We start from the raw sequence: 26,556 nt of genomic DNA, 5'->3' as shown, positions 1-26,556 counted from the left end.
AAGGACAGAGGTGGCTCGGGATAACCTCAGGGGATCAGTCCTTCCCAGGGTACCCCAGCTCAGCTATGGAGCCCGGCAAGGCCCCCCCTCCTGTCTGGCCTATGAGGGGTCCTGTGATCCTGTCCCCACTCATCCAAGTGGTGGGGTCACTAAGCCCCGATTTAAAAGAAAGAGAAGTAAGCCTGTGGTTTGTCAGTGACCATCATTTTCATATTGTCTTTCTCCGGAGAAGCCTGTGGTCCCTCAGGGATGGAAAACCCACTGCCCTGCGCATTTGCTAACTTAAAACAACTAGGTCAGGCCCCCTGGTGGGACGCTCAGGCTGGGGCGATGGTGGGGGCTCTGCCCATGGGGCTGGGCCTCAGGGAGCGGGTGTGGCTGGGCTACTCCTGTGCTGGGAAAGTCTAGAAGGAGCTCAGGGAAGGCGGGGGCCCAGCATTAAAGGATTTGCCCCAAGCTGGACTGTCTTAGGACCAGCTGTCCTCCTGGCTTTTACAGGATGGGACCCCTTTCTGAGACCTCCACCACCAGCAGGCAGGATTCCCAAACACCCCATCCAGGAGGGAGGGAAGGGGGAGGGGTGGGGGAAGAGAGAAGGGGTGGGCTCCCTGAAGCAGTGCAGCCCTTAGGTGGGCAAGTCCACACATTCCCCCCGGGGGGGGGCACCCTGGGCACCCAGGTCAAGAGCAGCACCCACCTGTGGCCACAAGAGGGCACGGTCAGAATGCATTCTTAGTCCCTGCAACGGGCTCCTGGGGGTTCTTGCAACTGGCACCCTGCATGCCCCAAACCACACACAGGGCCAGTGTGGGGCACAAGCCGCTGGGGAAGCTGCCCTCCAGGAGGTGTCTCCCGAGAGCCCTGCAGCCCTGTGGAGGCCTCCAGAGGAGGTGGACAGGGTGTGGGGTGGAAGGGGTGCAGGGCGGGGGAGAGGGGTGCTGCCCGGGACCCTGCCTGGCCCTTCTGCTTCTGGGAAGCTGCGTCCCCCCAGTATCTAGGACCTGCAGAGGCAGCACCCTCCGGTGCCCTGGGACTTCTTCCCAACCGTCTCTCTCAGATGTCACCAGGGTGCACCCCGTCATTGTCTACCTGAGTGCTCACCTCCACCCCCTCCCGCCGACATGATGGCCACCACCCTGCAGGCTGCCCTGCCCAGACTCACTCCCCCCTGCATTCCCCACGTCCCCTGAGCTCCCCGCCCCCACACCCCCTCCCCATGCCCCCCTATACCCCCTGCATCCCATGCCTTCCTGCCCTACACCCCCTGTGCCCCACATCCCCATCCCCCACCTGCCCCCTCACCACATCCCTGGCCCCCCCCACTCCGCTCCACCAGAGCATCACCTCGTTGTGAGCCTGGGGTCAGCTGATTCTCACGTGCCCACAACCCCCTCCTTAGTCTCAGTTGCCTGCAGGCCGTTCAGGCCTGAGGTCCAACACCCCCCTTTCCACCATGTCTGACCTCCTCTGGGCTCTTCTGGGACAGAGGCTCAGTCACAGGTGGCATCTCGGGTCACAGAAAGCCCTCAGGGCTTGTGTGCAGGACCAGCCTCATAGGGTGGCCCTGCACCAACAGCAGCAGTGGGGGGCTCGTGACCCCACCAAAGCATCCTGAGCCTGAATTTGCACTTTCAGCAGCTCTGGGAGCCCGGTGCATGCTGCAGTTTGAGATGCAGAATGCCTGTCCCTCCGTCCCTCTGCTATCCCTGGCACAGCCACTCCCTGCCCAGGCTTTATCGGCCCTGTAATCCTGACTTATGTTTGCACCTCCACCCACCCCCACTCTCTGACTAGCAAGCGATTGAGCAAGTGTAAACAGGTGAGTCCCCCACCTCCCTGTCGGGTCTGGGGTCTGTGGAACTCGATGCAGCTTGGCCAGGAACCAGACAGATGGGATGCAGCTGACAGCAGACCTGACGTCCGGGGACTGCCCAGCCCTTGCCTCCAAACGGTTCTCAGGCTGCTCCCTGCTCCTGCCCCGTGATGGGGAGGCTGCGCCCACACGACCGGGCTGTGTGCCTGGCCACCAAGGCCACCCAGGTGTCAGAGAGGGCACCAGTGAGTGGCTGAATCCCAGAAGCAGAGTTTCCGTGAGCTCTGTGCCTCTTTTGACGGTTGGGGCCGAAAGTGAGCTATTCAGCCTCACTCAGCTGCTGGGCAGCTGGCCAGGGCGGCCCCTCCAAGCCAGCGGACTTCGGGGCTGGAGGCAGATGTCTGTGTCTGCTGGGCCGTGTGTACTATGGGTGCTTCCGTGTGGCTGCCAGCTTCTGAATCATGCGCCCTGCGCCTCCCACTGCCACCACCTTCATCGCCACCAGCCCGAGGCCTGGAGTGCCGGGCTCCCTGGGGGGGGGGGGGGTCCTCAGAGATGCAAGCATGAGCTGCCCTGTCCCCAGGCTGAGTAAGGTCAGAGACCCATGGGTGGGGGCCAGAAGCAGGATCCACTCTGAGTCCTTTCCCTCGGTGGGTGCAGCTAGAACCCTTCTCCGTGAGCTGGGGGTGTAGCTGGGGACCCTTGCGCTGCTGGCCCCAGCTGCTGGGCAGCACAGAATGCAGGGCCTTGCTCTGTGGCACCAGTTGTGTGGGCACCAGAGAGGCTAGGAAGGTGTCCACGTCCTGAGGTCACTCTGCTGCATAAGTCTGTGCTCCTGTGGGCCAGCATCCAGGTGGGGCGGCAGGCGACACAGGTATGCAGGGGGCGTCCCCTGGGCCCCAGGATGGGTCCCAGCATGTAGGCAGCCTTGCTGTCTGCTCCTGGGGTCTGTCTCCCTCAGCATGTCCTCCAACAGCCAGGAGTGGTGCAGGGACCCCCAAGAACCAGGGCTCCTGCCCAGGGTTGGGAGGGGTGGGACAGGGCTGCTCTAGGGCACAGTGTGGACCTAGCCCGGGAGGCAGTTTGGAGGTTCTCCCCAGCTGTGCTCATCTGCTGTGTGACTTTGGACAAGCAACTCAGCCTCTCTGAGCCTCCATTCCAGGACTCTGAGCTGGAGAGATGGTGGTCCCTACATCATGGGACCATGGTGAGGATTAAAAGAAGTACATCTGCCCTTGGCAGCCCAAAAGCACAGGAAATTCCCCTCCTAGAAAGAGGGTCCCAGCCTGGCCTGGGGGAGGAGCCCAATGACTGGGCATGTGCTGAGGAGCAGCAAGATGAACTCAAGTTAATGTCCAATTGCTTTGTGTGAACATACGACTTAAGCAGGCTCAGCATGCAGCCCACTGTGGGGCTAGAACTCAGGAGCCTGAGATCAAGACCTGAGACCAAGAGTTGGACACCCAACCTACAGAGCCACCTGGGCACCTCTTCCCCTTATATTTCATTTGTATTTTATTTATTTATTTTTTTAAATTTGAGCTTCTGGTAACTTGGGTTTCTCTGCTATATTCTCATCAATGCCTGTTTGTGATGCTGGTCTTCCGATTACAACTGTGACAGTATGGAAGGGACACGGGGAGTGGGACTGAGGCCCTGGGCCCGCCCTGGCCTGGACGGTTCCCCGGCCCTGCCCATGGCCTGCACTGACCCCCAAACGGGCATTTGCATAAACACGAACACTCGGTTGAGGGCATTGGGCCCAGCACGGGGCCCAGCATGGTGGGAACGGGTGTGTTTGGGCTGCAGGAGAGAACGTCCGGGGTTTGGAAGCTCCAACCAGGTGTGGCGTTCCAAGATCCAACGTGGGATAGCAAAGGGAACCTACCCATCACCCATTGCGGACCATGGAGAGTCCCCACCAGTATCAAAGCTCCATCCCAGGGAGAAAGTGAGACACAGAGTCAGGCCTCGCTCTCTGAAATGAGAAGAAGAGAGCAACAGTGAGAATCCTGTCTCCACACACTGATGGGTTTGCAGAAGTGACCATTGACCCTCCCAACAGCCCCAAGAGGGGAACACTATTTTGGCACCTGTTTTTGGAGGAAAGGAAATTGAGCTGACCCATGGTGCCTCAAGGAGTCACCCCAGAGTGCGCTCCCGTTGCCAGCCCCCATGGCAGTGCCCCTCCTAGAGAATGGGGTGGATTCTGGTGGTCTGGTGACACGCACAATGAAAACGAGTGTCTCTGGGCTCTCCGTTCCCTTCCACTGTGGGAAGGGTGAGAGCCCAGGTGAGTCATGGCTCAGGGCTTCCCAGGATGCGTGGACCCCTCCAAGGAGGGTGTGTGCTGGCCGGTTGGGAGGTCTCAGCCCCTGTGTCCACCTGCTGTGGACAGAGCTCACACAACCGCCTGAGATGCTGTTTCCTCCCGTCCCTGCCGTGGCCCCAGCTGAGCCCCTGGGACAGAACTAGGGCTGCCCCACATTGGCTAAGGGCTGACTCCACTTAGGCCAAGACCTGCGTGGGTCTCCCTGGAGGGAGCGTGTGCCCGCAGCGGCCGGGGCTCCCTGGACTCCCACATCTGGCCGAGGACAGGAGCTCAAGTGACAAACTGACCTTCCCTAAAAAAAGAGCTAAAGCAGCTCCGATGACAGGTTGGGTGGGGTGCCCCCCCACAGCTGTGAAATGCCATTGATCATGGCTTCTTGCTGTGTGTGCACGAGGGGCTCTGTCGCCCAGCAGGAAGGCTACTCTGGCTGAAAGCGGACCTCGTCAGCGTGTTTACCTTACAGAACCGGATTACCATGGGCAGGTGGAGCCCCGCATCAGGTGTGGGCGAGCACGCAGAGCAGCAGCACCCGGCTCTGTGCACCACTGTCCGCCCCATTCAACCTGAGTGAGGACACGCGGACGGCCCCGCTGTGTGACGTAGAGCCGGCCCAGCACGCCCAGACCGGACCATTGCCTGCTCCATGTCATTCTGATTTTCACTTGAACCCAGAAGTGCCTTCCTCACATTTGCTCAGACTTGAAATTAGCAATTGGAGTCAGCACCTGGGCGTGCCCGCTCCCCTCCACGGGGATTGGCGGCGGCGCCGCTGCTGGCGCTGCGCGATTGGCGGGTCGCGGAGCTGCCCGAGGGCGAGGGCGGGACCGTCTCCACTGTGACTCCGCTCCGCGGGGCCGAGGCAGGCCGGGTGGGGTTGTGGTTCCACGGCCTCGGCGTTCTCTGCGGCGCCGCGTGCTGCTGATGCGAGGAGCCGTTTCTGGCCTCCCGTTTCCAACAGAGGCTTGTGAGCCTGTGGACACCTTGGGAGGTTCCCCCGACAGTGTGGCCACACCATCAAGAGCGATTTCATAACATGGACACACATAGGGACCTCAGATGCCAGGACTCATGTGACGTACGGGTCCTAAACTTGTTTGGAGGACTTAGCCGCCTGGTCAACCCAGAAGGGCAAGTGGTCGGCTCTTAGGGTGGAATGGAGGTGCCTGAGCTCCGGGAGGGGGTCTCCTGGGTCTCTGCACGGTGAGAAGGCCGGCGTGGGGCTGGGGGTCTCCGCAGCATGCAGGATCTTTAGATAAGAACAAGTTCTGGAAATTGCCCGGACTCACAGAAATGCTGCAGTCGGCTTGGACGCTTCCTTGGCGTGGGTTTTACCATGCAGCGCGGAAGCGGCCCAAGGATTATAGGAGGCATCGTTCTAGCTAAGGTCTTCTCAGAGCTCCCACGAAAGCCTGGGATCCTGCTGCACGCGCTAACTGCAGATCTCTCTCCTCGTTTCAGCTTACAAGATGCTGGCATTGGATTCATCCTGGTCATAGACCGAAGGCAGGACAAATGGACCTCCGTGAAGGCATCCATCCTGCGAATAGCAGTAAGTGTGGGTGCCCGGGCTCTGTGACGCCTGCCTCTGCTCGTCCCCTGTGCCAGGAGACAGCAGTGGGTCTGTCTGGCTGGCAGCTCGTGTTCTGAGGACCAAGGCTGCATGGTGCACTGGCCTCAGGGGCCAAGGTAGGGCCAGGGGCCGCGAGGGAGCCCACGCCTCCCTGGGCTGCTGAAGTCGCTGGAGCATGCGCGTCTGTGTGTGCATGGGCATGTGTGTGCATGTGCATGTGTGTGTGTGTGTGTGTGTGTGCGAGTGTTCTGTTCTCAGATGCGTTCACTCTTAGTGGGCTTGTTAAGATTTAACAACAGTTCCCCCGACTGGGTCGTCTCTGACTGCTGAGTATGAGCAATGCTGAGGAGGGGTATGTGGTCCTTCTGACATGGGGCTCGAGCTCCCGTGTCAAGCAGAGTCTTCAGGCTACAAGTTTGAAATTGCGTTGAACAGCTTTTGCTAATTGACCCTCTCCTTTCCAGAAGGGCTGCTGACCCTCTAGTTTTCCAACTAACCCAGAGGCCTCAGCCCTCCTTGCCTCCTGCCGGCTCCAGGGACCCCTGAGGCCCCTTACCCGCACAGAGGGTGGCTGCCCTATGCTTCCTGCTGGGGCTGTTTTTAACCTGCAGCAATGATTCAAGAGGGAAGTCAAGTAAGCAGCCTCTGCCCTGCCACGAGCTCCCTGTGCAGCGCTTCACCCATGCTCCCTCACGGCAGCCGGAGACTCATGGCAGGAGGGGGACCGGAGCAGGCATGGCTGGTCACTGGCTGGGACACCTCTGCTGCTCCCAAGCATTTCTTAAAAACTGAACCCTCGACAGAGTAAAATCCTCAAAACCTCTTCTTCTGGGTCGTGTGTGCAAACTATCTTTGGTTCCTGACCTCTGAGAGGCCAGTGGGCTGTGGTTGCAGGTGGAATGGAAAGACTACCCCCTTCCCTACGTGGCCTCGTTATCCTCCTAACAGTTAAAGGCTTGGCGTCTGCTCTTTTCTTACAACTGCATCGTTTGGGTGCAAACCTGTCCCTGTGGTTCCACCTTGTCCTTCTGAAAAAATGTCCCTGCAGCATCCAGTCCCTGCAGCCTGTCCCTCATCCCCGCCCCCACACATCTGTCCTATCCCTCGTTCCCGCCCCCCCACACATGTCCTGTCCCTCATCCCCACCCCCACACATGTGTCCTTCCCTCGTCCCCGCCCCCACACACATGTTCTGTCCCTCGTCCCCACGTACATTTGATATTTCATCAGCAGTTAATAGCCAGTGTGTCCATTTCACTACTTCAAATTTTAAAATAAACATGCATGTGACGTCACATGGCAAGCTAAATCAAGAATTAAATTGTAAGAACCATATGGTCACATGCACGATAGACTTAAGACAACCATTTAAAATCAGGAAGTGAGGGATCCCTGGGTGGCGCAGCGGTTTGGCGCCTGCCTTTGGCCCAGGGCGCGATCCTGGAGACCCGGGATCGAATCCCACATCGGGCTCCCGGTGCATGGAGCCTGCTTCTCCCTCTGCCTGTGCCTCTACCTCTCTCTCTCTCTCTCTCTCTCTCTCTCTGTGACTATCATAAATAAATAAAAATAAAAATAAAATAAAATAAAATCAGGAAGTGAGTCCTGGGTTGAATACCAAGACTTCCCAGTCAAGTATGTCGCTCTTTAAGAAGGTAATAGTGTTATAGTAACAACATTCTTCAAATTTAAATAATCTCTCCAGGTCTTCTACGTCTCTAGCTTGATCTAACTCATGCTCAGACGCATCATGATGTGGTGGACACAGGCGTCAGACCCTTTGCCGTAAGGGTCACAGGTGTCTCCTCTCTGCACACATGCCTCCCCCAGGAGGGCCCCTGCCCCAGCCCTGCAGATGGCCTCTGCTCCTTGCAGCCTTCCCCCTCCCCCTCCCACCTCCAGCTCTGGGAGGCACAGCCACTCCTGCTTACTCACCATGGGTTCCTCGAAGTTGGGTCAAGCTTATGGCAGGCACCCAGCCCCGGCCCTGGACAAAATAGGTTCACTGTGAATGTCTCTCAAGGCCATCAGCTGCTCCTGGTTAGAAACAGAAGAGTCCCCAAATACAAGATAGTTCTTCAAGAAACAGGTAAATTATTTTTAAGAACTGAGGTAGCCTGCGAGTGAGTGCAGCCTGTGGCTGAGCCGAGTGGCCCAGAGCAGACTGCAGGAGCCAGGGATGCAGCGCTCTCCGCCTGCCAGGGGCAATCCCAGCTTCCTTTGTCACCGATGTTATAACCAGGTGGATTTCTAAAGCATGCTGGCTCACCCTTAAAATTTTGTTTTGTGAAAATCATAACTGAAAAGCTGGTGTTTGAGATTTAATATTTACACAAATTTGTACACAATAAAAATAGTTTTTATTTATTTTTTTTATTTTTTTGAATTTATTTATTTATTTATTTATGATAGTCACGCACAGAGAGAGAGAGGCAGAGACACAGGCAGAGGGAGAAGCAGGCTCCATGCACCGGGAGCCCGATGTGGGACTCGATCCCGGGTCTCCAGGATCGTGCCCTGGGCCAAAGGCAGGCGCTAAACTGCTGTGCCACCCAGGGATCCCCAAAATAGAAGTTTTTAAAATCTCTTTTTTCCTATAAGCCTTGAGGTTCCCCACGACTGGTTTGGAAACCCCAAAAGTTAATATTTTTTCAGCATACTTGTCAAAAATTCTCTTTAACTCCAATTCTTTGTATTATATGAATATACTGGTCACATGAATGCCCTAAAATCTGTGCATGCCTTTAGCATGTTTAAGAGTCTGGTACGTGCTGTGCTGTCCTGGGATTGGGGCGTTGGAGATATAAGCGGGGCATAAGCAGGAAGTGTCCAGCCAGGTGGGGTGCAGACAGCTGACAGACACTGGGATTGGGGTGTGATCAGAGCTGGCCAGCATGCAGGGATACGGAGGCAACGCCAGGCAGTCCTGCAGGGAGGCCAGGAGGCCGCAGGCCAGGCCCTGTCGTTGTGTGCATGTGCCATCTGGGAACCGGCTGTGGGATGTGGCGGACGACACAGCTCTGTGGTGGGGATGGGAGATGGGAGACAGAGCTGGCAGGCTTGTCCCCGTGCAGGAGGGCAAGGTGGGGAGAGAGCTGACCCGCTGACACGGTCACCCGGGGCTGTGAAGCCAAACTTCCAGCTTCAGCTGGAGGGGCTTTGGGGAAGCTACCACCTAGCTTCAGCAGACCAGCACCCTCTAAAGGGTTTCCACTCCTGCACAGGTACTCCCCGTGCACACCTCCCGACCCCCCAGGACCTGGGCAGCAATACACTGCAGGTGGTGTGCCAGTTCTGTGTCTCTCCAGACGTGCATGGCCGTCCGAGCGAGCTGCGGTGCTTACGTGACAGGCCATAGCAGGGGCAGGGTGCTGTGTGTAGCCGCCTGGTGTGCCAGCTCAGAAGCAGAGACTTCCTTGTTTTGAGGTGCTCTGCTTTCTGTTCGGATGCCTTCCGCTTGGCTTGGAACAGAAAAACAAGGAGCCAAAGTGCAGAGCCCCTAGAATCAGGTGTGCCGGGTATCCTGAGCCAGCTCTGAGGGTGTTGGGGACGATGGGCGTGCCCGCCTGTCACCGTCCTGGTCACAGCAGGTGGACAAAGCTGCAAACATGGAGACACGGTGCCAAGGACGCAGATGAAGGCATCTTCTGGAAAATACCTAAGTGTACCATTCTAGGGCTCTGTGTCCCAGCTTAGCCCAGCTGTGCATATGTGTGCACGTGCATGTGCATGTGAGCCGTTGAGGGTTTGTGGTAGTGCGTGTGTCTACTGTGAGCCAGCCTGATTTGAGCTCAGCGTGTCCCAGACCTGCTGCTGAGCAAGGGCCCAGGGGAAGGCGCTGTGAGTCTGTGTGCGGTAAGAATGTGGTTTTCACCTGTAAGGCCAGTGCCACTGTGAGTGCAGAAAATGTACAACACCAGGTGTCCAGGGGTGCAGGGTCTTTAGGTCATCCAGTTAGTATTGCACACGTGGCAAAATAACATTGCATCAAACAGCTCGTGCGTTCCTACTCTGTGCTACTTACTAGAGTCTGAGCATGAAGTGCTGAGCGCTGATGGAGGTGAGGACAGGAGCAGTGTGAGCGCCAGGAGGGCTTCCCCATGGAGGTGATGCTGGATGAGTATCAGAGGGGGAGGGGAAGTTGTCTAGCAGAGAGAGGATGATGAGCAAACCCCTTGGGGTATGAGCAGAGGCAGGAGGCCTGGGGGTGCAGGGGGTGAGAGACAGGTTAGCAGGCGGTGGCATGTCCTGCTCCAGCCTCACCCAGGAGTTGGGAGCAGGGTGGGTTGTGCACAGCAGCCACTTGGGAGGTCCAGCCCTGACCAAGGCATGGCCAGCCTTCTCAGAACCAGTTTGCTTGGTGCCCAAGTACTTAGGCAGTTTAGAGGAAGTGGACACGCATGCTGAGCAGGCAGTAGCCAGAGGGGACAGGGCTGTGCGTACACTCGCCCTATGTTGTGGTCACCATGCTGCAGGGAGAGAAGGGACCAGGTCGCTCACATGGGGCAAGGTGGCTGGAGGTTGTCAGCCCTGCACACCAGTTGGTAGGTCCCGGCACGCCAGCGGGTGGGGGTGCCAGTCCACACAGAGTGTTCCAGAAGGGAAGGTGGGCATCCCACAGCGCACCACCGAGAGTACTCTGTATCATGCCAGGCCTTCCTGCAAGTCACACCCTTCCTGTGGATTGTTCATTGAGGTGTCTGTTTCTTCCTTTTTTTTTTTTTTAAAGATTTTTATTTATTTATTCTTTATTTTTTTTTTTTTTTTTTTTTTTTATTTATGATAGTCACAGAGAGAGAGAGGCAGAGACATAGGCAGAGGGAGAAGCAGGCTCCATGCACCGGGAGCCCGACGTGGGATTCGATCCCGGGTGTCCAGGATCGCGCCCTGGGCCAAAGGCAGGCGCCAAACCGCCAAGCCACCCAGGGATCCCTATTTATTCTTTATTTTTAAGATTTTATTTATTTATTAATGAGAGACACACAGAGAAAGAGACAGAGACACAGGCAGAGGGAGAAACAGGCTCCAGGCAGGGAGCCCGACGTGGGACTCGATCCCAGGACTCCAGGATCACGCCCTGGGCTGAAGGCGGTGCTAAACCGCTGCGCCCCCCCGGGCTGCCTGAAGTCTGTTTCTTCCTGGTGTTTGTAACGGTCCCTGACACCTACTGAGGGGGTTGTTAGAGGCCGCGTCCTGAGCCCCTGCCTCTGGGCCTCATGGCCAGGGCTGCGGGAGGCCTGTGCTTACCGCCGACCTGCAGAGTCACGCCCTCCTGCGGTCACACCCTGGGGTACTGAGTGCACAGCGTGTGCTGGATTTTTGGCCATCATCAGCCAGACTGAGCTGCTCCATCTTCTGGTTACCTGTGTGATGTCAGGCTGGAAACAGGTGACTCTGAGAACCTGGGGACAGTTTTCAAACAGCGGTCCCCAGGCCCTGGGTTCCGGAGGCTCCAGCATGTCCGGCAGTGTTGGTTGTATGTTTGGACACACACGGTCCTCTGGGATGTTTGTCCAGAAACCACGTCACTCCCCATCTCGAGATGACATTTCTGTGGCCTTTGCATTGTGCGCATTCCCATGGCGCAGGGTAAACAGGATCACTGGACATGGAGCCTGTTCCAGCCCCTCTGGGGTCGCCGAGGAGATTTGTAGCCCTCATCCCAAATCCTCCTTCCACTTACCTGTTTGTGAAATGACACTTTTGGAAGATGCAGGAAGGTAAAGGCTAGGAAAGACTGGAGTGGAGAGAAGGCCGGGCAGGAAGTGCCTCCCACCTCCAGCCGCTGGCAGCCCCGCTGCCCATGGACTTCATCTCAGTGGCATTTTGGGAGAACAGGGCTCAGCATCTTCTCCTAAGTCCAAACTCTCGTCCTCCCCACACACCTGCCACGAGGGGCACATGAGGGTGATAAAAACAGTTATGAAATTTAGAACCAATGACTCGCCTCTGGAGAGAGACTTTCCTAAGGAACTTTCCTTAAACAGAGGCGGCCAGCGTCACAAGATGCTGGTGACAGGTGACCCAGAACCTGCCCGCGGGGCTTCTGACCTTCAGCGCTCTTCCTCTGCATTCTTTCCTTTCCACTCAAAGGAGCCAAACTGCATGGGCGCCTCTGGCGGGAGTGGGGATGGGCGCCCTGCCTGGGGGGCTGCCCCAGTCACACCCCTTCGGGTGCCCAGGCCCAGCTGCCAGTGGCGAATGCAGCTGAATGGGGAGACTGTGGCCCCTGGGCACTACTGGTCAGAGCCCTGCTGCCCCTGCGGCCTTGGACATTTAGCTGGTGCCCATCCCCTGGGTTACAGGGCTGTACAGACGTGTCGGGGACCCTGGGGAGGGCGTGAGCCTCCTCCCACCCAGAGGCCATGGACAGCCAGGTGTGAGCATCTTCCTGGGGGCTCTGGGGATGAAGGTGGCTGCAGGCAGGGGATCCTCCAATGGGATCTCGGGGTACAGGGCCAGAGACACAGCCCAGAGTCACCAGTAGGCGGGTGGTGGCTTCAAACTCCCAATGAGGCAGCGCAAGAACATCTGCAGGTGCAGCAGGCTCTGCAGGTGGCCGGGAGAGGAAGAGAATCCCCAAGGGAAGGTGAGGCATGCGCTGTGGCCCACGAGTGGGGGCGGGAGGTGGCCCCGCCAGGACGATCATCGGTCATCGGCAGCCTTGGGTCAGGTGCACATGCAGCGGAGACACAGGGATGGGAGCCACCTGCCTGAGGGCCCAGGCAGGCGCTGGGCAGGATAGGGCTGAGGTCAGGAGGCCACTGCAGGCTGGGCTCTGGACTCTGGCTCGTTTGCAGGGGGGGCGCATGGGGGAGTCTCTGGAAGTTTTGTGTAGGAGGTGTCCTGACACCACTAATACCTTACAAGGGTCACAGTGGCTCTTCTGTGGAGAACAGACTCAGGGCCAAGGTTGGCAGGGGTGGGGTGGGGAGCTCAGTTGGTGGAGAAGGACTGGGGGGCCCGGGGTCAGGATATGGAGGGGGAGTGCACATGCTGTGGGCCCAGGAGGAAGGGGCAGGCAGGAGGGCCCTGGGTGTGGGCCCAACACTGACTGGTCCCTGGCACTGGTGGGACACCCACCTGGGTCAGCCTGATGCCCACAGGTCCAGACCTCATTCAAGGCTGTTCTCCCTACTTTTCTCCTGTTCCAGGGACTTGCTCTCATGTGGAGATGAGAGGCCCTGGAGTCGCTCAGTGCAGGTCCAGCCTTGGGGGCTTGGGGTGAGGCCAGGGTCTCACCTGGGTGGCCCTGAGGCTGTGGGCCGGGGGGGGAGCTGTCACCGGGTCCCTGCTCTTGTGGCACCAGCTTCTCGATGGGACTCCGGGGCCCGAGGGCTGTGTCGGTGGGCTGTCTGGGGGCATCGCCTGCTTAGTGGCAGCACCCAGGCGTTGACTGCTTCCTGGAAGTGAAGCAGCCAGAGCCACGGTTCCTGGAGACCTAGGCTCCTGAGGATGCCTGCTGGGACGGGGCTGGTCAGGGGGCACAGGCCAGGCTCCCTCCCCACCAGGGCAGCTCCCTTGCCAGCACCTCGCCCTGGGGCTCATGTCCACCAGTCCTGCGCAGGGCAGGGTGGGTGTGACAGTGCTCCCAGGGGCTGCAGCCTGGGCGTCCATCTCGGTGGACAGGGGAGCAGCTGAGACTCGTGGATCTATGAGCTGCAGAGAGCGCCGTGGACAGGCTGGCGCCCTGGCCTGCCCTGCGGCTCTGTCAGCCCAGGCTCTGCCTATCTTTGCTGTAGATCCCGTTTTTCTGCGTGTGACCCGGTCATCCAGAAACCAACCTCCGTTCCTTCAGAATGTCTTTGTCGGGTAATGGGGTCTCCCTGGGAATCAGCGTCTGGAAGTGACCTGGTACCCAGGACAAGCTTTCACTAAATACCTGCCATGCCTCGTTGCTGAGGCTTTGTGCAAGTGCTGTGCGTGGCTGTGCATCAGGAGAGTGCGTGGGGAAGCCTCTTTCTTGTCCCTGCTTTACACATGGAGAAACAGAGGCAAGGGCAGGCCAGTGTCTTGCCTGAGGTCACACGCCTCATACGCAGAGCCGGGGGCCAACTATACTCGTGTAACTGTGTCTATAGGCATGTGCACTGGCATGTGAGCTCACTCACTTGTCCCTGTTTGAAGAATGCTTGTGTGTGTCCACGTGGCTTTGTGTTTATTTGACCAGTGTCTGCTCCCTGGGGCTGTCCTGCATTGGTCCCCAGATGGGGCTGGAAACGACCGTCCCCGCCTCACAGTCTGGAGCTGGGGGTCCAAGGCACAGGTGCTGGCAGGCTGGTTCTGGGGCCGCGAGGGAGATGCTGTCCCTGCCCGCAGCTTCTGGGGGCTTCTGGCAGTCCCTGGCGTTCCTTGGCTGGTAGACATGCCCCTGTCTGCACATGGCATCTCCCTACGTGTCCAAGTGTCTCCATGAGGACCTGGCATGTTGGCTCCAGTCCCCACCAATAGCCTCACATAAACTTGGTCATTTCTGTGCAGACTTTGTCTGCAAATGTCACGTCCTGAGGGTTTGGAACTTTACGTATGAGTCTGTGGGGACGCAGCTCAGCTTCTAACAAGTGTAATACGCTGGAAACCCATGTGGCATGCTTGCACCAGCACCAGCACCGTGATGTTTCCCTTTTCTTTTAAGAGGGGAGTAATCTCTAACAGAACCAGGGTCAGTGACCACATCTGTCCCAGAGGGACGTCCTCACAGTCTGCAGCACATGGTCAGTGGCGGGTGGGTGAGGACCCGTGACTGGTAGCACGTCTGTCCATGGCATGTCTGCCCACGGCCCTCCTGTCCTCTTACAGGCATCCTTTCCAGCAAACCTGCAGCTCGTCCTTGTCCTGCGTCCGACAGGGTTTTTCCAACGGGCTCTCTCTGACCTCGCTTTCAAATTCAATAGAGATGACCTTAAGATGAAGGTGCCGGTGAGTACACCCTGCCCCAGCTCCAGGGTGGAACTGCGATCTGGACCCCTGCGCCATCAGGGAGACTCTGAGGGCCCAGCCCCAGCACAGCAGGTGCACCCATCACACAGAGCAGCTCCGGCGGGAGCTGCTCATCCTCCTAATGCTGCCCAAAGCAGCAGGATCCTTCCCTCCTTCATACTCCCCAGGGAGCGTCCACACTGTGGAGGTGCAGGCGCTTCATGAGAGCTGCGAGCCTAGAACGTTCTGACCGAGTGAGGGTCCGACCAAGGAACAAGAGAACCCAATGGGCCTCCTCATGAGGAATAGCCAGGCTCAGCTGGTGTTGGGGTCAAGACAGGGCCAGGGGAGTGGGTGCCAGTGTTCCTGGGCCTGCAGGGTGGGTGGCCCCTGCCTCATCTCCTCACCCTAGCAGCACGTGCAGCCTGCCACCAGCCACTGCCCTTGAGGAAACAAGGCCACACAGGGTCCCTTCCACCTGTGTGCCCAGGAAGCCTGTGTCCCGTGACGCCTGCTTGCCAGCCCATGTCTCACCAGCTACGGGAGCAGCACCGGGCCTGGACCACCAGGCAGCCTGCCCCCCAGGTGCATTTGTTCTCCAGGAAATCACCCCTCTGTTGCGAGGAGGACGAGAACATACGGGGCCAGCCCCCAGGCACCTCGGTGGTGGTTGTCTGAGTCTTTCCTGCTCCTCAGTGTACAGGATAGCAGGCACTCTGTGCGGTCAGGGGCCGTGAGTGAGGCGTCACCGGGCCTTGTGGGCAGGTGGCACTCAATAGCCCCAAACCATGGGCTTTGGGGTCATGGGGGACACCGGTGCACTCACTGTGTTTGCAGCACCAGACGCCTTCACTTCTGATGACCCATGTCCTGGGAGCAGGTCAGGACAAAACTGCAGACATGCCGGCTAGAGGCGAGGGTCCAGCACTAAAACCACCAATGCCTGGCCTCCTCCTCCGACGGCCACGTCGTGACACCCAGATGTCCTGCCTTCCCTACTCTGGGCCAGGGAACCTCGATAACTAACGATGGGTCTCAACACAGACATGTGGGAGGAAAGCAGACGGGCCTGTCCTAAGGGCGGCAGTGAGCCCTACAGATGGCACTCTTGGCCCAAATCAGTGAGTTCTCAAAAATCATCACTGAGTCTTCAGCTCCCTGACCCATTTTAGATACCTCTTTAAAGTTGTAGAAAAATCCTCTCAAGAATGCCATTGCTAAAATGCTCACTTTAGCAAAATGTCACGTTTCGGTGCTGTGTGCAGACCTTGTGCAGGACAGGAAAGGTCAAGAGAAACGGTCTCTGCACCTTCTCTAGTTAGTCGTACACGAAGCACACGCAGGGTTTAGCTGAGATGCAGAAGTCACAAGGCAGGTGACGTAGATGCTCTGATGGCCCAGCCGGTCAGTCTTCGGCCATCCGGGTCATGAGACAGGGTTACCTAGACACACGTGGGGGTTATGGAGAGGAGCAGAGAGTCCTGTGTGCTGAGACCTGCTGTCCACCTCCAGGGACACCTCAGCCTCTTGCATGGTGGTCATGACTTTGGGATCTCAGCAGCCTGTGGACAGTTTGGGCTGCGTTATCCTCTGGAGGGGGAGGTGTGTTCAGCGGCACCACCACACCATGACCGTCAGAAACGTCTCCCGATTCGCCAGGTGTCCCCTTGGTGGTTCTGCACCGAGAACCCCAGCGAGAACCCCCAGCTTAAAACTCACATGGCGTTCAGTAAACACAGGATGGTGTCTGATAACATTTGGCCTGTTTTGCTGTATCTGTGTGACCTCTTACAAGCAAAGGCTGTATCTTTATCCAAAACTCGTGGACAGAATGTCCCCCAAAGGGCAAGAAAAATAGACACGTTGTCCCTGTGGCGCTGTGTCCCACAGAAGGGCACGACCTGACTCCAGTGTTACATCAGTGACCCCACTCTGACTCGAAGCCGTCTTCTGTCGTGTCAGAGGGCTGCTCAGTTCCCACCAGGAACTCCCCTTGCCAGGGAGCCGAGAGTGCCCATCAGGTTCGAATGCCTTCCTTTGATGCTGAGACGGGTCATTTTTTTTTTTTTTTTTTTTTTTTTTTATTCATGAGAAACAGAGAGAGAGGCAGAGACACAGGCAGAGGGAGAAGCAGGCTCCCTGCAGGGAGCCCGACGTGGGACTTGATCCCGGGTCTCCAGGATCATGGCCTGGGCCCAAGGCAGGCGCTAAACTGCTGAGCCACCCAGGCTGCCCTCTGAGACAGGTCATTATGGGCCCGTTTCACGTGGAGGCACAGAGAGAATGAGCAACTTTGCCTAACATCCACCAGCCCGGACATGGTGGGGCTGGGATCTCAGCCTGGGACCCCCACCAGCGCCTCCCAGCCCTGCTACCACCATCACTGACCAGGGGAGAGCATTGCTCCCTGGCCACTGGGCGGTCTCATTGTGGGGCGGCTTCCTTCTTCCTCTAGGTCATAATGCTGAGCTCAGTACCAGAACTACACGGTTACATCGACAAGTCCCAGCTGACCGAGGACCTGGGTGGGACCCTGGATTACTGCCACACCAGGTGGCTGTGTCACCGCACTGTGAGTCCTGCTGCCTCCCACACGCGGCTGCTGGTGGTGGGCCATGGGTCTCCTTCACCCCCACATTATTGGTTGAATAGCTTCTGCATGACGCTGCTGTCTTTTCCAAAGACATGTTCCCGATAACCTCAGTGTCTTCCCGAGAATGAGGAGATGGTCTCAGTGGACTGTCATCTGAAGAAACAACATAAATAATAAGTTTGGGAGTGGTTTTCTCTGTTTTTTTCTGAACCGGGGAGAGACAGGCACAGGATGACTCCAGCGGGTAGGAACCCACATAGACAGTGCCTGGTACGTGTCTGAGGTAAAGAGGCTCAGAGACCGCCCCACCAGTGGCCCCACGCCCTCCCCGAGATGCCCAGGCGCTCTGCCCCAGACACCAGCTTTCAAGGCAGCAGGAGGGGGTGTGCGCGCTCAGCTCGGTGATGCTGTTCTTCTTCTTCCCAAGGCAATTGAAAGTTTCGCCCTCATGGTCAAGCAGACAGCTCAGATGCTACAGTCCTTCGGGACCGAGCTGGCCGAAACGGAGCTGCCCAACGACGTGCAGTCCACGAGCTCGGTGCTCTGTGCACACACGGAGAAGAAGGACAAAGCAAAGGTACATGTGGTTTCTGTGTGAGGTGATGAAGGGTAAGAAGCCTGGTGAGCATCCGGCAGGACAGAACAGAGGCCATTTCAATGATGCATTTGGTGCCAGTGAGCCGGGCGAGCTCTCTGAGAGCCCGAATGTGCTCCTTCCTAGAAGCGGCTCAGGGTCGGTGGGCCAGAGTGCAGCAGGGGCCGGCAGCCTCCCTCTGAGCGGGCTCCTTCCCTGTGCCTGATCTGCCCCTGGCCAGACACTTCTGCTTTACTAGCATGAGCAAGGCAGGATATCTGCCCTGGTTCCCAGACAGCAGGTGGGGTCTGACACCGTAAGCCAGCGCCCATCACTCCCAGGGAGCCTTGCTGGGTGGGCCATGATCCCCTCGCTGGTGGTCCTCAGGGGTGGCCACACCCAAGACACCTTCAATCCCTTTGCTCCTGGCATTGAGGATGCCTCAGAAGCAGGCACATAGAGGTCCAGTTTCCTATTACTCTCTTACCTCATCCTGCTGCCCCCAAGTGACCCATCACGCTGGCCATGCCCTGGCCACAGCCAGAGGGTCTTCGCATACCTGCCGCCCTTCAGCAGCTCTAGGGGAGATGCGGGAGTGAGCCTGGGGTGCACGCGCCATGCTATCCCCGCAGGAGGACATGCGGTTGGCATTGGATGAGGGGAAGAGCATCCTGGAGAACATCAGGGAGCCTCTGGCCAAGAGTGGGGAGCAGAGCCTGAACCAGGATGAGCTGGACAACCAGACCACTGTGCAGAGGTAAGGGCCCAGGCTGGGGGCGGAGCAACAAGCAGCCGGCTGAGGACAGAGCAGCAGATGACACACAGGCCCCCATCTCCTTGTCCTAACGGGAAACAAGGGGACCACTTTCCATACTGCCGACATGCTTTTCTTCCAAACCCTAAGGAAAGCAGCTGTCCTGGGGAGGAGGAGTCCTCAGAGTGCTCGTTCTTTTTTGCAAGCGTGGGGGATTAAATGTCCAGGTGCTGGTGCTGACAAGACATTGCCAGCCCCTCGCCCATCCCACCCTCCTCTCTCTGCCCACCTGGCTGGCTTGTGCCCTTGAGACCCAGGGCTTCTCTCCTTCGCTGTGAAGGGGACGGGGTTCACATCCTCCTTGGGCCTCAGTTGCCCAACAGTGCCATGACGGGGGCTGCTGTACCCCAACACACTTGGCATCCTGGAATGGCTGCAGCTGCACACATAGACCAGTCCCTCGCTCAAGGAGGAGGTGAGCATAGGAGCCGAGCAGCCAGACGGCCTGTTGATGGCACCCAGTCCACCACAGGCTGACTCAGGCGCAGACCCAGATGGGTTCTTAAGCTCTCCCCTCTTGGCCGCAGTGCACACAACAGGGGGCAGATGTTCTATGCCGGTGATGCGGGGCAGCCTCAGGGGGACACGGGCCCATGCAGATGTGAATTCACGAATGAAGGACGGGGAGCTCACCCCAGCACTGACGGGGTGACACACGTGGGTCTCGGGCACGGCTACTGGCCTGGGAGCCGGGTCAGTGGATGGTGGCAGCTCACCGCACCCTTCATCCCCAAACCAAATCTAGTAGGGAGAAGCCCAGACCGTTGCCCTCCCAACCTTGTAACACACTCAGCCCAGCCCTGTGCCATGTGGCTCCTGGGGGGCGCTGGTGGGCCCCAGGAAAGAGGTGTGGGTGCAGCGACCCCAGCCAGGAACGCACCCCCGCTCTGCCTCTGAGATGCCTGTCCCTCTGGCACGGCTGGCCCTGCGAATCCCACGTCCAGGGCCCGAGAGAGGTGGCAAGGGTGCCGGCGGGCAGCTGGAGACGGAGCCCACGCCCCAGTCACCACACGCTCAGACGAGCCTCTCCTCCCCCAGGCTCCTGGCCCAGCTGAACGAGACCGAGGCTGCCTTCGATGAGTTCTGGGCAAAGCACCAGCAGAAGCTCCAGCAGTGTCTGCAGCTCCGGCACTTCGAGCAGGACTTCCGAGAGGTGAGCAACCACCGTGGGGGTGCCTGGTGGTGGGCACCTGGTGCTGCGGCCACAGGAGGCCGGTAAGGTGGCCTGGATAGACCCGCCACAGCAGGCTTAGCTGCCCAGGTGATGGTCAGCAGTCTCGGTCTGCCACTTGGAGCCGAAGACCCGGTGGGACCAGACCTTGAAACGTGTGGCAAGTGAGTCACTGCACGTGGCGGGTGACACTCTGTGTTATCGGAGCATGCTTCCCTCTGCCTTCCTTGTGGACAGCCAGGAGCCTCCGTATGCTCCCTCATCCAGTATGCACTTATCCTGTGCCTGCTGCATGCTTGAGCAGCCAGCCCACTCAGATGGGGTAGCACAGGGCTGGCGGGAGCGACATGCTGCCGTCTGTTCACGGTCAGCGACAGGACTCAGCAGAACCCCTGGGTCATTTATTTACGTGGAGTAAACACATTGAGCCGCCCTTATGCCCTTGTCCCCCGCAGAAAATTTTCCTGTCCCTCTGGTCCAGGCGGTGGGTAGGGGGATCTCACATGCCCCAGAAATAAGTACCCCAAGTCCAGCACTAAAGCTGTGGCAAGGCCGAGTGTAAGGTGAGCAGAACCCACTGTTCCGACCCCCCAGTCCTGAAATGTCAGCTTCTGGGAAACAGGATTGGTTCAGTGGCACTGATGGAGCTCACCTGGGGGGGCTCTCTGATCGGGACCAGAGAGGTGACCCCAGCCAAGCAGCATGAACAGCACGTGTGGGAGCAGATGGAGAACACGGTCCCGCTGGAGAGGCTGAGGAAGCCTCCCCGACAGACAAGTATGGGGGGGTCGTAGATCTGCCTGCAGCTGTGAAATCATCCAGCCTGACTTCAACGTGCCCTCCAGCCTGTGGCTGCAGAGCCTCATCTGCAGACCTCTCAGGGTCGCGGTTCAAGCAGCGATGCAGTTAGGACACGGAATATCTCATCCCAACACAGACCCCGTTCTCTCCTCTAGACACGCCTCCCTCCCCCCCTCTCCACCTGAGCCCCATCCCCTCCCTCTCCCCTCCTGAACCCCATCCCTTCCCAGTCCCCTCCCGAACCCCATCCCCTCCACCTCACCCCTCCAGAGCCCCATCCCCTCCCATTCTTCCCTCCCGAGGGCACATTCCCTCCCACTCACCCCCCTGCTGAACCCCTGATCCCTCTCTGTTTCCATATGCTATCTTTTCAAGAATGTTCTAGGAATGGTGTCATGCATACTTACCTTCTGGGCCTGACCCTTCACACAGCAGAATGGATGCAAGTGTTTCAGGTTCACACCTGTGACCGCTGAGTGGTTAGTGCCTGGGGGTTGGGGCATGCCACAGTTTAACCTGGCGCCCATTGAAGGACACCTGCGCCGTTGCCTGTTTCCAGGACTTTTCTACCATAAAGAAGCTGTTATAAACATTCACATGCAGCTTTTTGTGTGAATATAGCTGTCGTTTCTCTGAGGTCGGTGCTCAGGAGAACAGTCGTGGGTCCTGGTCACCGCATGTTTAGCCTCCTGAGAAGCTGCTGCTCTGTTCCCGGAGCACCTGCCCCTCTGTGCGCCCAGCAGCATGCCCGCACGGCACCTGGCGGTGTGCTTACCTGACACAGTGCTCACGGGCGTGCGGTGCCAGCTCGCTGTGGCTCCACTCTGCGTCCCCCTTGCAACATACGCTGCGGAGTAGCCTTCCTGGCTCACTGGTCATCAGTTTGTGCTCTGGGTGAAACGTCTCTGCTTCCATGGTTACCTGTTTTCTGGCCAAATTGTCTTGGTTTTGGTTTTGGTTTTTCACCACTGGGACTGGGAGTTCCCTACATATGAGGTCCTGGCCTCGGTCACATGCATGGGCTGAAACATCTCTTCCTCACTGCCCCTGGCCTCTTCATCTGCACGTAGAGCTCTGCACACAGCAAGTGTTCGTTTTGGTAAAGTCCAGTTTACCAACTTTTTCTTGTAAGGATCATGTTTTTGGCACGATCCTATATCCTGGATCCCAGCTATGTTCTCCCAGGCTTTTCTTCCTAAAAGCTTTGTAGTTTTACGTTTAAGTCCATGATCCACTTTGAGCTAACTTTGTGTGGGGTGAGAATCGGGTCATGGTTCGGTGTTTAGTCTCTGGGTGTCCAGGGGCCCTGGCCGCACTCACTCGTCAGAAAGGCTCTTCCTTCTCTGCTGGGCTGCTTTTCCCCTTTGCTCAGAAATCAGTGGGGCAGACGTGTTTGGGTCTGCTTCTGGACGTGTGTCCCACTGTCAGCGCTGTGCAGCCTTACCGTGCACTTGAAATCGGTGGATCGTTCCTCCCGCCTCCTTTTCTCTCCCCAGAATCATTTTTGCACTTCTAGTTCCTTGGCTTTTCCACTTATGTTTATTTTTTTTTAATTTTTATTTATTTATGATAGTCACACAGAGAGAGAGAGAGAGGCAGAGACATAGGCAGAAGGAGAAGCAGGCTCCATGCACCGGGAGCCCGACGTGGGATTCGATCCCGGGTCTCCAGGATCGCGCCCTGGGCCAAAGGCAGGCGCCAAACCACTGCGCCACCCAGGGATCCCTCCACTTATGTTTAAAACAATCTTGTCTAGATCTGCACAGTTATGCTGGAGTTTTGATAGGAACTGCATCAAACCCGTGTTTTGGGGAGAGTCAACATCTTCCCTACATTGAGTCTCACTATCAATGATTTTCTGAAGATTTTCTTCATCAGTGTTGTATGGTTTTTCAGCAAACCAGTTTACTGTGTGTTCTGTTTGGTGTACACTCAAGCATTTCTTTTTTTTTTTTTTAAGATTTATTTATTTATTCATGAGAGACACAGAGAGAGACAGAGGCAGAGACACAGGCAGAGGGAGAAGCAGGCTCCACGCAGGGATTCAGTCCCGGCTCCTCAGGATCAGGCCCTGGGCCAGAAGCAGGCGCTAAACCGCTGCGCCACCCAGGGATCCCCCTCAAGCATTTCATTTTTAAGCAATTGTAAATGTTGTTTTTAATTTTGGAGTTTACATATTCATGCTATATGTAGAAATACAGCTGATTCTTGTATGTGTATTTTGTCTCCTGAAACCTTGCTGAACTCACTGATTCCAGGAGTCATTTTGTAGAGTTTGGAAGATTTCCTGCATAGACGATCGAGTTGTGTACAGATGGGGACAGCCTGATTCTTCCCTTTTTCATTTGTCTTTCGTTTGTTTGTATTTTTACATATGTAGTAGCTATTTTGCTGTTTTACACAAGCTGAGTAACAGTCGTGAGAGAGGACATCCCTGCCTTGTTCCCAGTCTCAGAAGGAAAGTGCTGTTCTCTGTCTCCTGTGACTACTGGCTCTGCCACCTCCCCCCTTCCGGCTTTGGGCAGGGCCTCCCTCCCTGACATGGCCCTGCCTTCTACCCCTCTGGTGTTTCAGGTCAAATCCTCCTTAGATGCACTGGCCCAGAAGATAGCCACCTTCACCGACGTGGGCAACAGCCTGGCGCACGCAGAGCACCTCCTGAAGGACCTTGCCAGCTTCGAGGAGAAGTCTAGCGTAAGGACAGTCACGTGGGTGGCTTTGGGCAGGGGACAGCCCAGGGGTGGTGCTCGTGGCACCCTAGGCTCACCTAGGAAGGCACAGGAGTGGGGCTGTCTCTCCATCAGGTGGGCTCCACCCACCAACCCCCAGCCATGCATCCCTCCCACGGCTTGCTCCCACGAACATGAGCGGAGCTGTGTGTCTGGGGCGGCTCTCTCCGCAGGCCTCTGTCAAGCGGGCCCACACCCTGTCCCTGGAGGGTGAGAAGCTCATTGACACCAAGCACTACGCCGTGGACTCCATCCGCCCCAAGTGCCACGAGCTCCAGTACCTCTGTGACCAGTTTGCAGCCGAGGTCGAGAGGAGGAGGGGGCTTCTCAGCAAGTCCCTGGAGCTGCATGGCCTCTTGGAAGCAGTAAGACCCCCACCCCTACCCTCCTGGTCCCGCCTGGCCTGCTCCTTCCACATGGACCGAAGTCAGTGGCTGGAAGCTGGCCCCACACGCCGCTGTCTGTGGGCCTTTCTCGAGGCCCAGCCACTCACAGCTGGCCGTGTTGTAGAATTCATTTTGCCGCCTCTGACATTCTTTCCAAGGGCCACACCTAGCATGCGGCTCATTTCCTGTACTTTCTCTGGGTGAACAAGTCTGGTCCAGGGATGCAAGTGGCTTTGGGGTGCTGTGCAGCTGTGCTGTGCTGCGGAGGATCCCCAAAGCCTGGTGGCAGCAGGCCGTGGGTAGGACGGCCGGCAGGGCATGGGCAGAGCACCCCTGACAATGCCGTTCTGTCCCTCTGCAACGTTTCCCACGTCCAGTCTATGAAGTGGTGCGATGAGGGCATCTACCTGCTGGCCTCACAGCCTGTGGACAAGTGCCAGTCCCAGGATGGTGCAGAGGCCGCACTGCAGGAAATTGAGAAATTTCTGGAGACCGGTGCAGAAAATAAGATCCAGGAGCTCAATAAAATTTACCAGGACTACGAATCCATCCTCACCAAAGACCTGATGGTAAGAGGAGCCGGGGTGTGCCGATGGTGGGGAGTCACGCCTGATGAGCAGAAGGATCCCATGAGGAACTCTCAGTGCATCGTGGGTGCTCATAGGGCTCAGCTTCCCTTTCGGCACGTTCTCTCTCACAGGGCGGTCTTCCTGCCCCCAGGTCCCTTCCCTTCTTGACAGAGCAGCCACTGCTGGGGGCCTTGTGTCCTGTGACACTGATCCCAACCCTCTGCTGTTACCCAGCCATACGTCCCATCCTACCTCCAGGGGCCAGCAGACTCATGGGACTCTCATGTCCTCCCTTCCAGCTGACTCTTTCTGGCCTCACGTCCCCCATTCCAGGGGGTCCCACCTCTCCCAGCCACAGCAAGGGGGCAAGTACAGGATGGCTGCACGACAGCAGTGTCCTGGTGTCCCAAGCTCAAAGGAGAACATGCCTCTTAAACTGGTGGCATCTCTTGTTCACAAGTCCGTATGCCCTGTCCCTTCAGGAGCACGTGCAGAAGGTCTTCCAGAAGCAAGAGGGCATGGAGGAGATGTTCCACCGGAGACAGGCAAGCCTGAAGAAGCTGGCAGCCAAGCAGATGAGGCCTGTGCAGCCAGTGGCGCCCCGGCCGGAGGCACTCACAAAATCACCCTGCCCCTCCCCAGGTGTGTGTGGTCACTGTTCTCTGGTCCATGGTGGGCCCTTGTCAATTAGGTTTTATCGGCATGTGGCCAGCGAGTGAGCCAGGAGGATATGGGCCGGACATGGGAACATCCCAAGGAGCTCTTCCCTGACTCCAGTCTCTGCTCCCGGGCTGTCTGTGTTCATGCTGTTGCCAAAATAGTTCTCCCACGGCTCCGACCATAGCCCGGAGTCCCCAGGGCCATGGCCCTTCGTGGTCTCCCCCTTAGAGGCTGAGCAGGTGGCCCTGCTGTCTCCCCAAGCCCCTTCTGTGGGTGTGTGCCTGCCAGCTGCGTCAGGGCCTTGGTGAGGGAACCAAAAGCTGGTGAGACCCCAGAGAGTCGGCCCCCACCCACCCCCGCCACAGCAGGTGGCATCTGTCAGAGGACATCTTACCCCTGGCCCAGCGGTGTCAGGCCCCGCATGTGCACTGACCTGGCACCAGCCCAGGCGGCCTTCCATCTTCCACTCACCTGTCCCCCTACCTCCTCTCTCTCCACATCTCCTCTGCTTTTCTTGCCCTCCTGGGCGGGGGGCTCACTCCTGTTCCCTACAGGCAGACCCAGGCACTCCAGGACCTCTTTCCCCTCCAGACACAAGACACGAGGCCACGCCTTCCTTCTTCATTTTCTTTCCAACCAGGCAGCCGGCGAGGCTCTGAGAACAGCTCTGAGGGCAGCACACTCCGGAGAGGGCCCTACAGGAGGGCCAAGGTGAGGCCGCTGTCCAGGCCACCTTCCCGCGCCACCCTTGTCGCCCCGCCTGTGCCGTGGGTCTGGGGTTCCCTCCCCAGCAGGCAGTGCGATCGGGCCCCTCGAGTTCAGGACATGCGGCCACACCTCCTCTGAGCGCTCTTCTCTCCCCAGAGCGAAGCGAGTGAGGGCCGGCAGGGTCGGAGCAGCTCCACGGGCCATGAGGAGGAGAGCCTGGCCGTCCTGCGGAGGTGAGCGGCCCGGGTCCAGGCCTGGCACGACGCTCTCAGATCTCAGCCTTTGGCCACGGGGGGTCTGGCCGTACCTGAGAGCTGACACCCAGAGTGGGAGGGACGCGCTGGCGCTGTGGAGTCCGTGCATGTGTGTGGGCCGTGCGCGGGGGTGCAGCGCTCCTGTCCATCTGGCAAGTCCACGCCTAGAGCCAAGGCAAAGCAGCTTTTCCCTAGAAAAGCCTTTTGTCCCCAGTTCCTCAGGCAGGATTCTGGGGATTTGAAATGGCTTGTGTTCCGTTTCCTGGAGCCCCCGGTGGCTGAGGGATTCAGCAGAGCCAGGGACGGATGTGTAGCAGCACCACCCGCCCCAGACTGGCTCCCCTCACGCTGCTGCCACTTCTTCCACCCCTCCTCTTCTCGCCCCCACCCTCACCCTGGGCTCTTCCATCTGTGCTCCTTCGGGCTCCAACATGTCCCTGCTGTCCGTCCCCTGCTCACAGGCATGTGATGAACGAACTCTTGGACACAGAACGGGTCTACGTGGAGGAATTGCTCTGTGTCCTGGAGGTGAGCCTGATGGTGGTGCGAGGAGGGGGTCAGCTGTACTTGGCCCCTGGTGGGAAACAGCTTATGTATGCGTCAGTGGACCGGGGACAAGGAGACGCAGGTGCAGGGACAGACCTGCTCCAGCAGCGAGGAGAG

General features: G+C 58.0%; 1 protein-coding gene across 13 annotated transcripts in view; it reads left to right on the top strand.

Moving 5' to 3' along the window:
• The window catches only part of MCF2L (MCF.2 cell line derived transforming sequence like), a 132,020-nt gene that overhangs the window by 91,766 nt on the left and 13,698 nt on the right, over positions 1 to 26,556 (top strand). For 12 of the 13 annotated variants that reach the window (XM_072782340.1, XM_072782338.1, XM_072782341.1 and 9 more), the window contains exons 4-16: positions 5,604 to 5,694; positions 14,515 to 14,634; positions 17,090 to 17,206; positions 17,655 to 17,804; positions 18,434 to 18,558; positions 19,654 to 19,768; positions 23,162 to 23,281; positions 23,490 to 23,681; positions 24,080 to 24,271; positions 24,754 to 24,913; positions 25,572 to 25,642; positions 25,796 to 25,872; positions 26,355 to 26,421. In XM_072782340.1, coding sequence (XP_072638441.1) covers positions 5,604 to 5,694; positions 14,515 to 14,634; positions 17,090 to 17,206; positions 17,655 to 17,804; positions 18,434 to 18,558; positions 19,654 to 19,768; positions 23,162 to 23,281; positions 23,490 to 23,681; positions 24,080 to 24,271; positions 24,754 to 24,913; positions 25,572 to 25,642; positions 25,796 to 25,872; positions 26,355 to 26,421 — 1,597 coding nt within the window. Of the gene's footprint in view, positions 1 to 5,006; positions 5,346 to 5,603; positions 5,695 to 14,514; positions 14,635 to 17,089; positions 17,207 to 17,654; positions 17,805 to 18,433; positions 18,559 to 19,653; positions 19,769 to 23,161; positions 23,282 to 23,489; positions 23,682 to 24,079; positions 24,272 to 24,753; positions 24,914 to 25,571; positions 25,643 to 25,795; positions 25,873 to 26,354; positions 26,422 to 26,556 lie in introns of those variants that run through there. The other variant, XM_072782345.1, reaches the window with a different exon arrangement.

The sequence above is a fragment of the Canis lupus genome, chromosome 17, assembly GCF_048164855.1.
Source record: "Canis lupus baileyi chromosome 17, mCanLup2.hap1, whole genome shotgun sequence".
NCBI lineage: Eukaryota > Metazoa > Chordata > Mammalia > Carnivora > Canidae > Canis > Canis lupus.
Note: the sequence above shows the minus strand (reverse complement) of the source record. Positions and strands in the feature narration are given on the sequence as shown.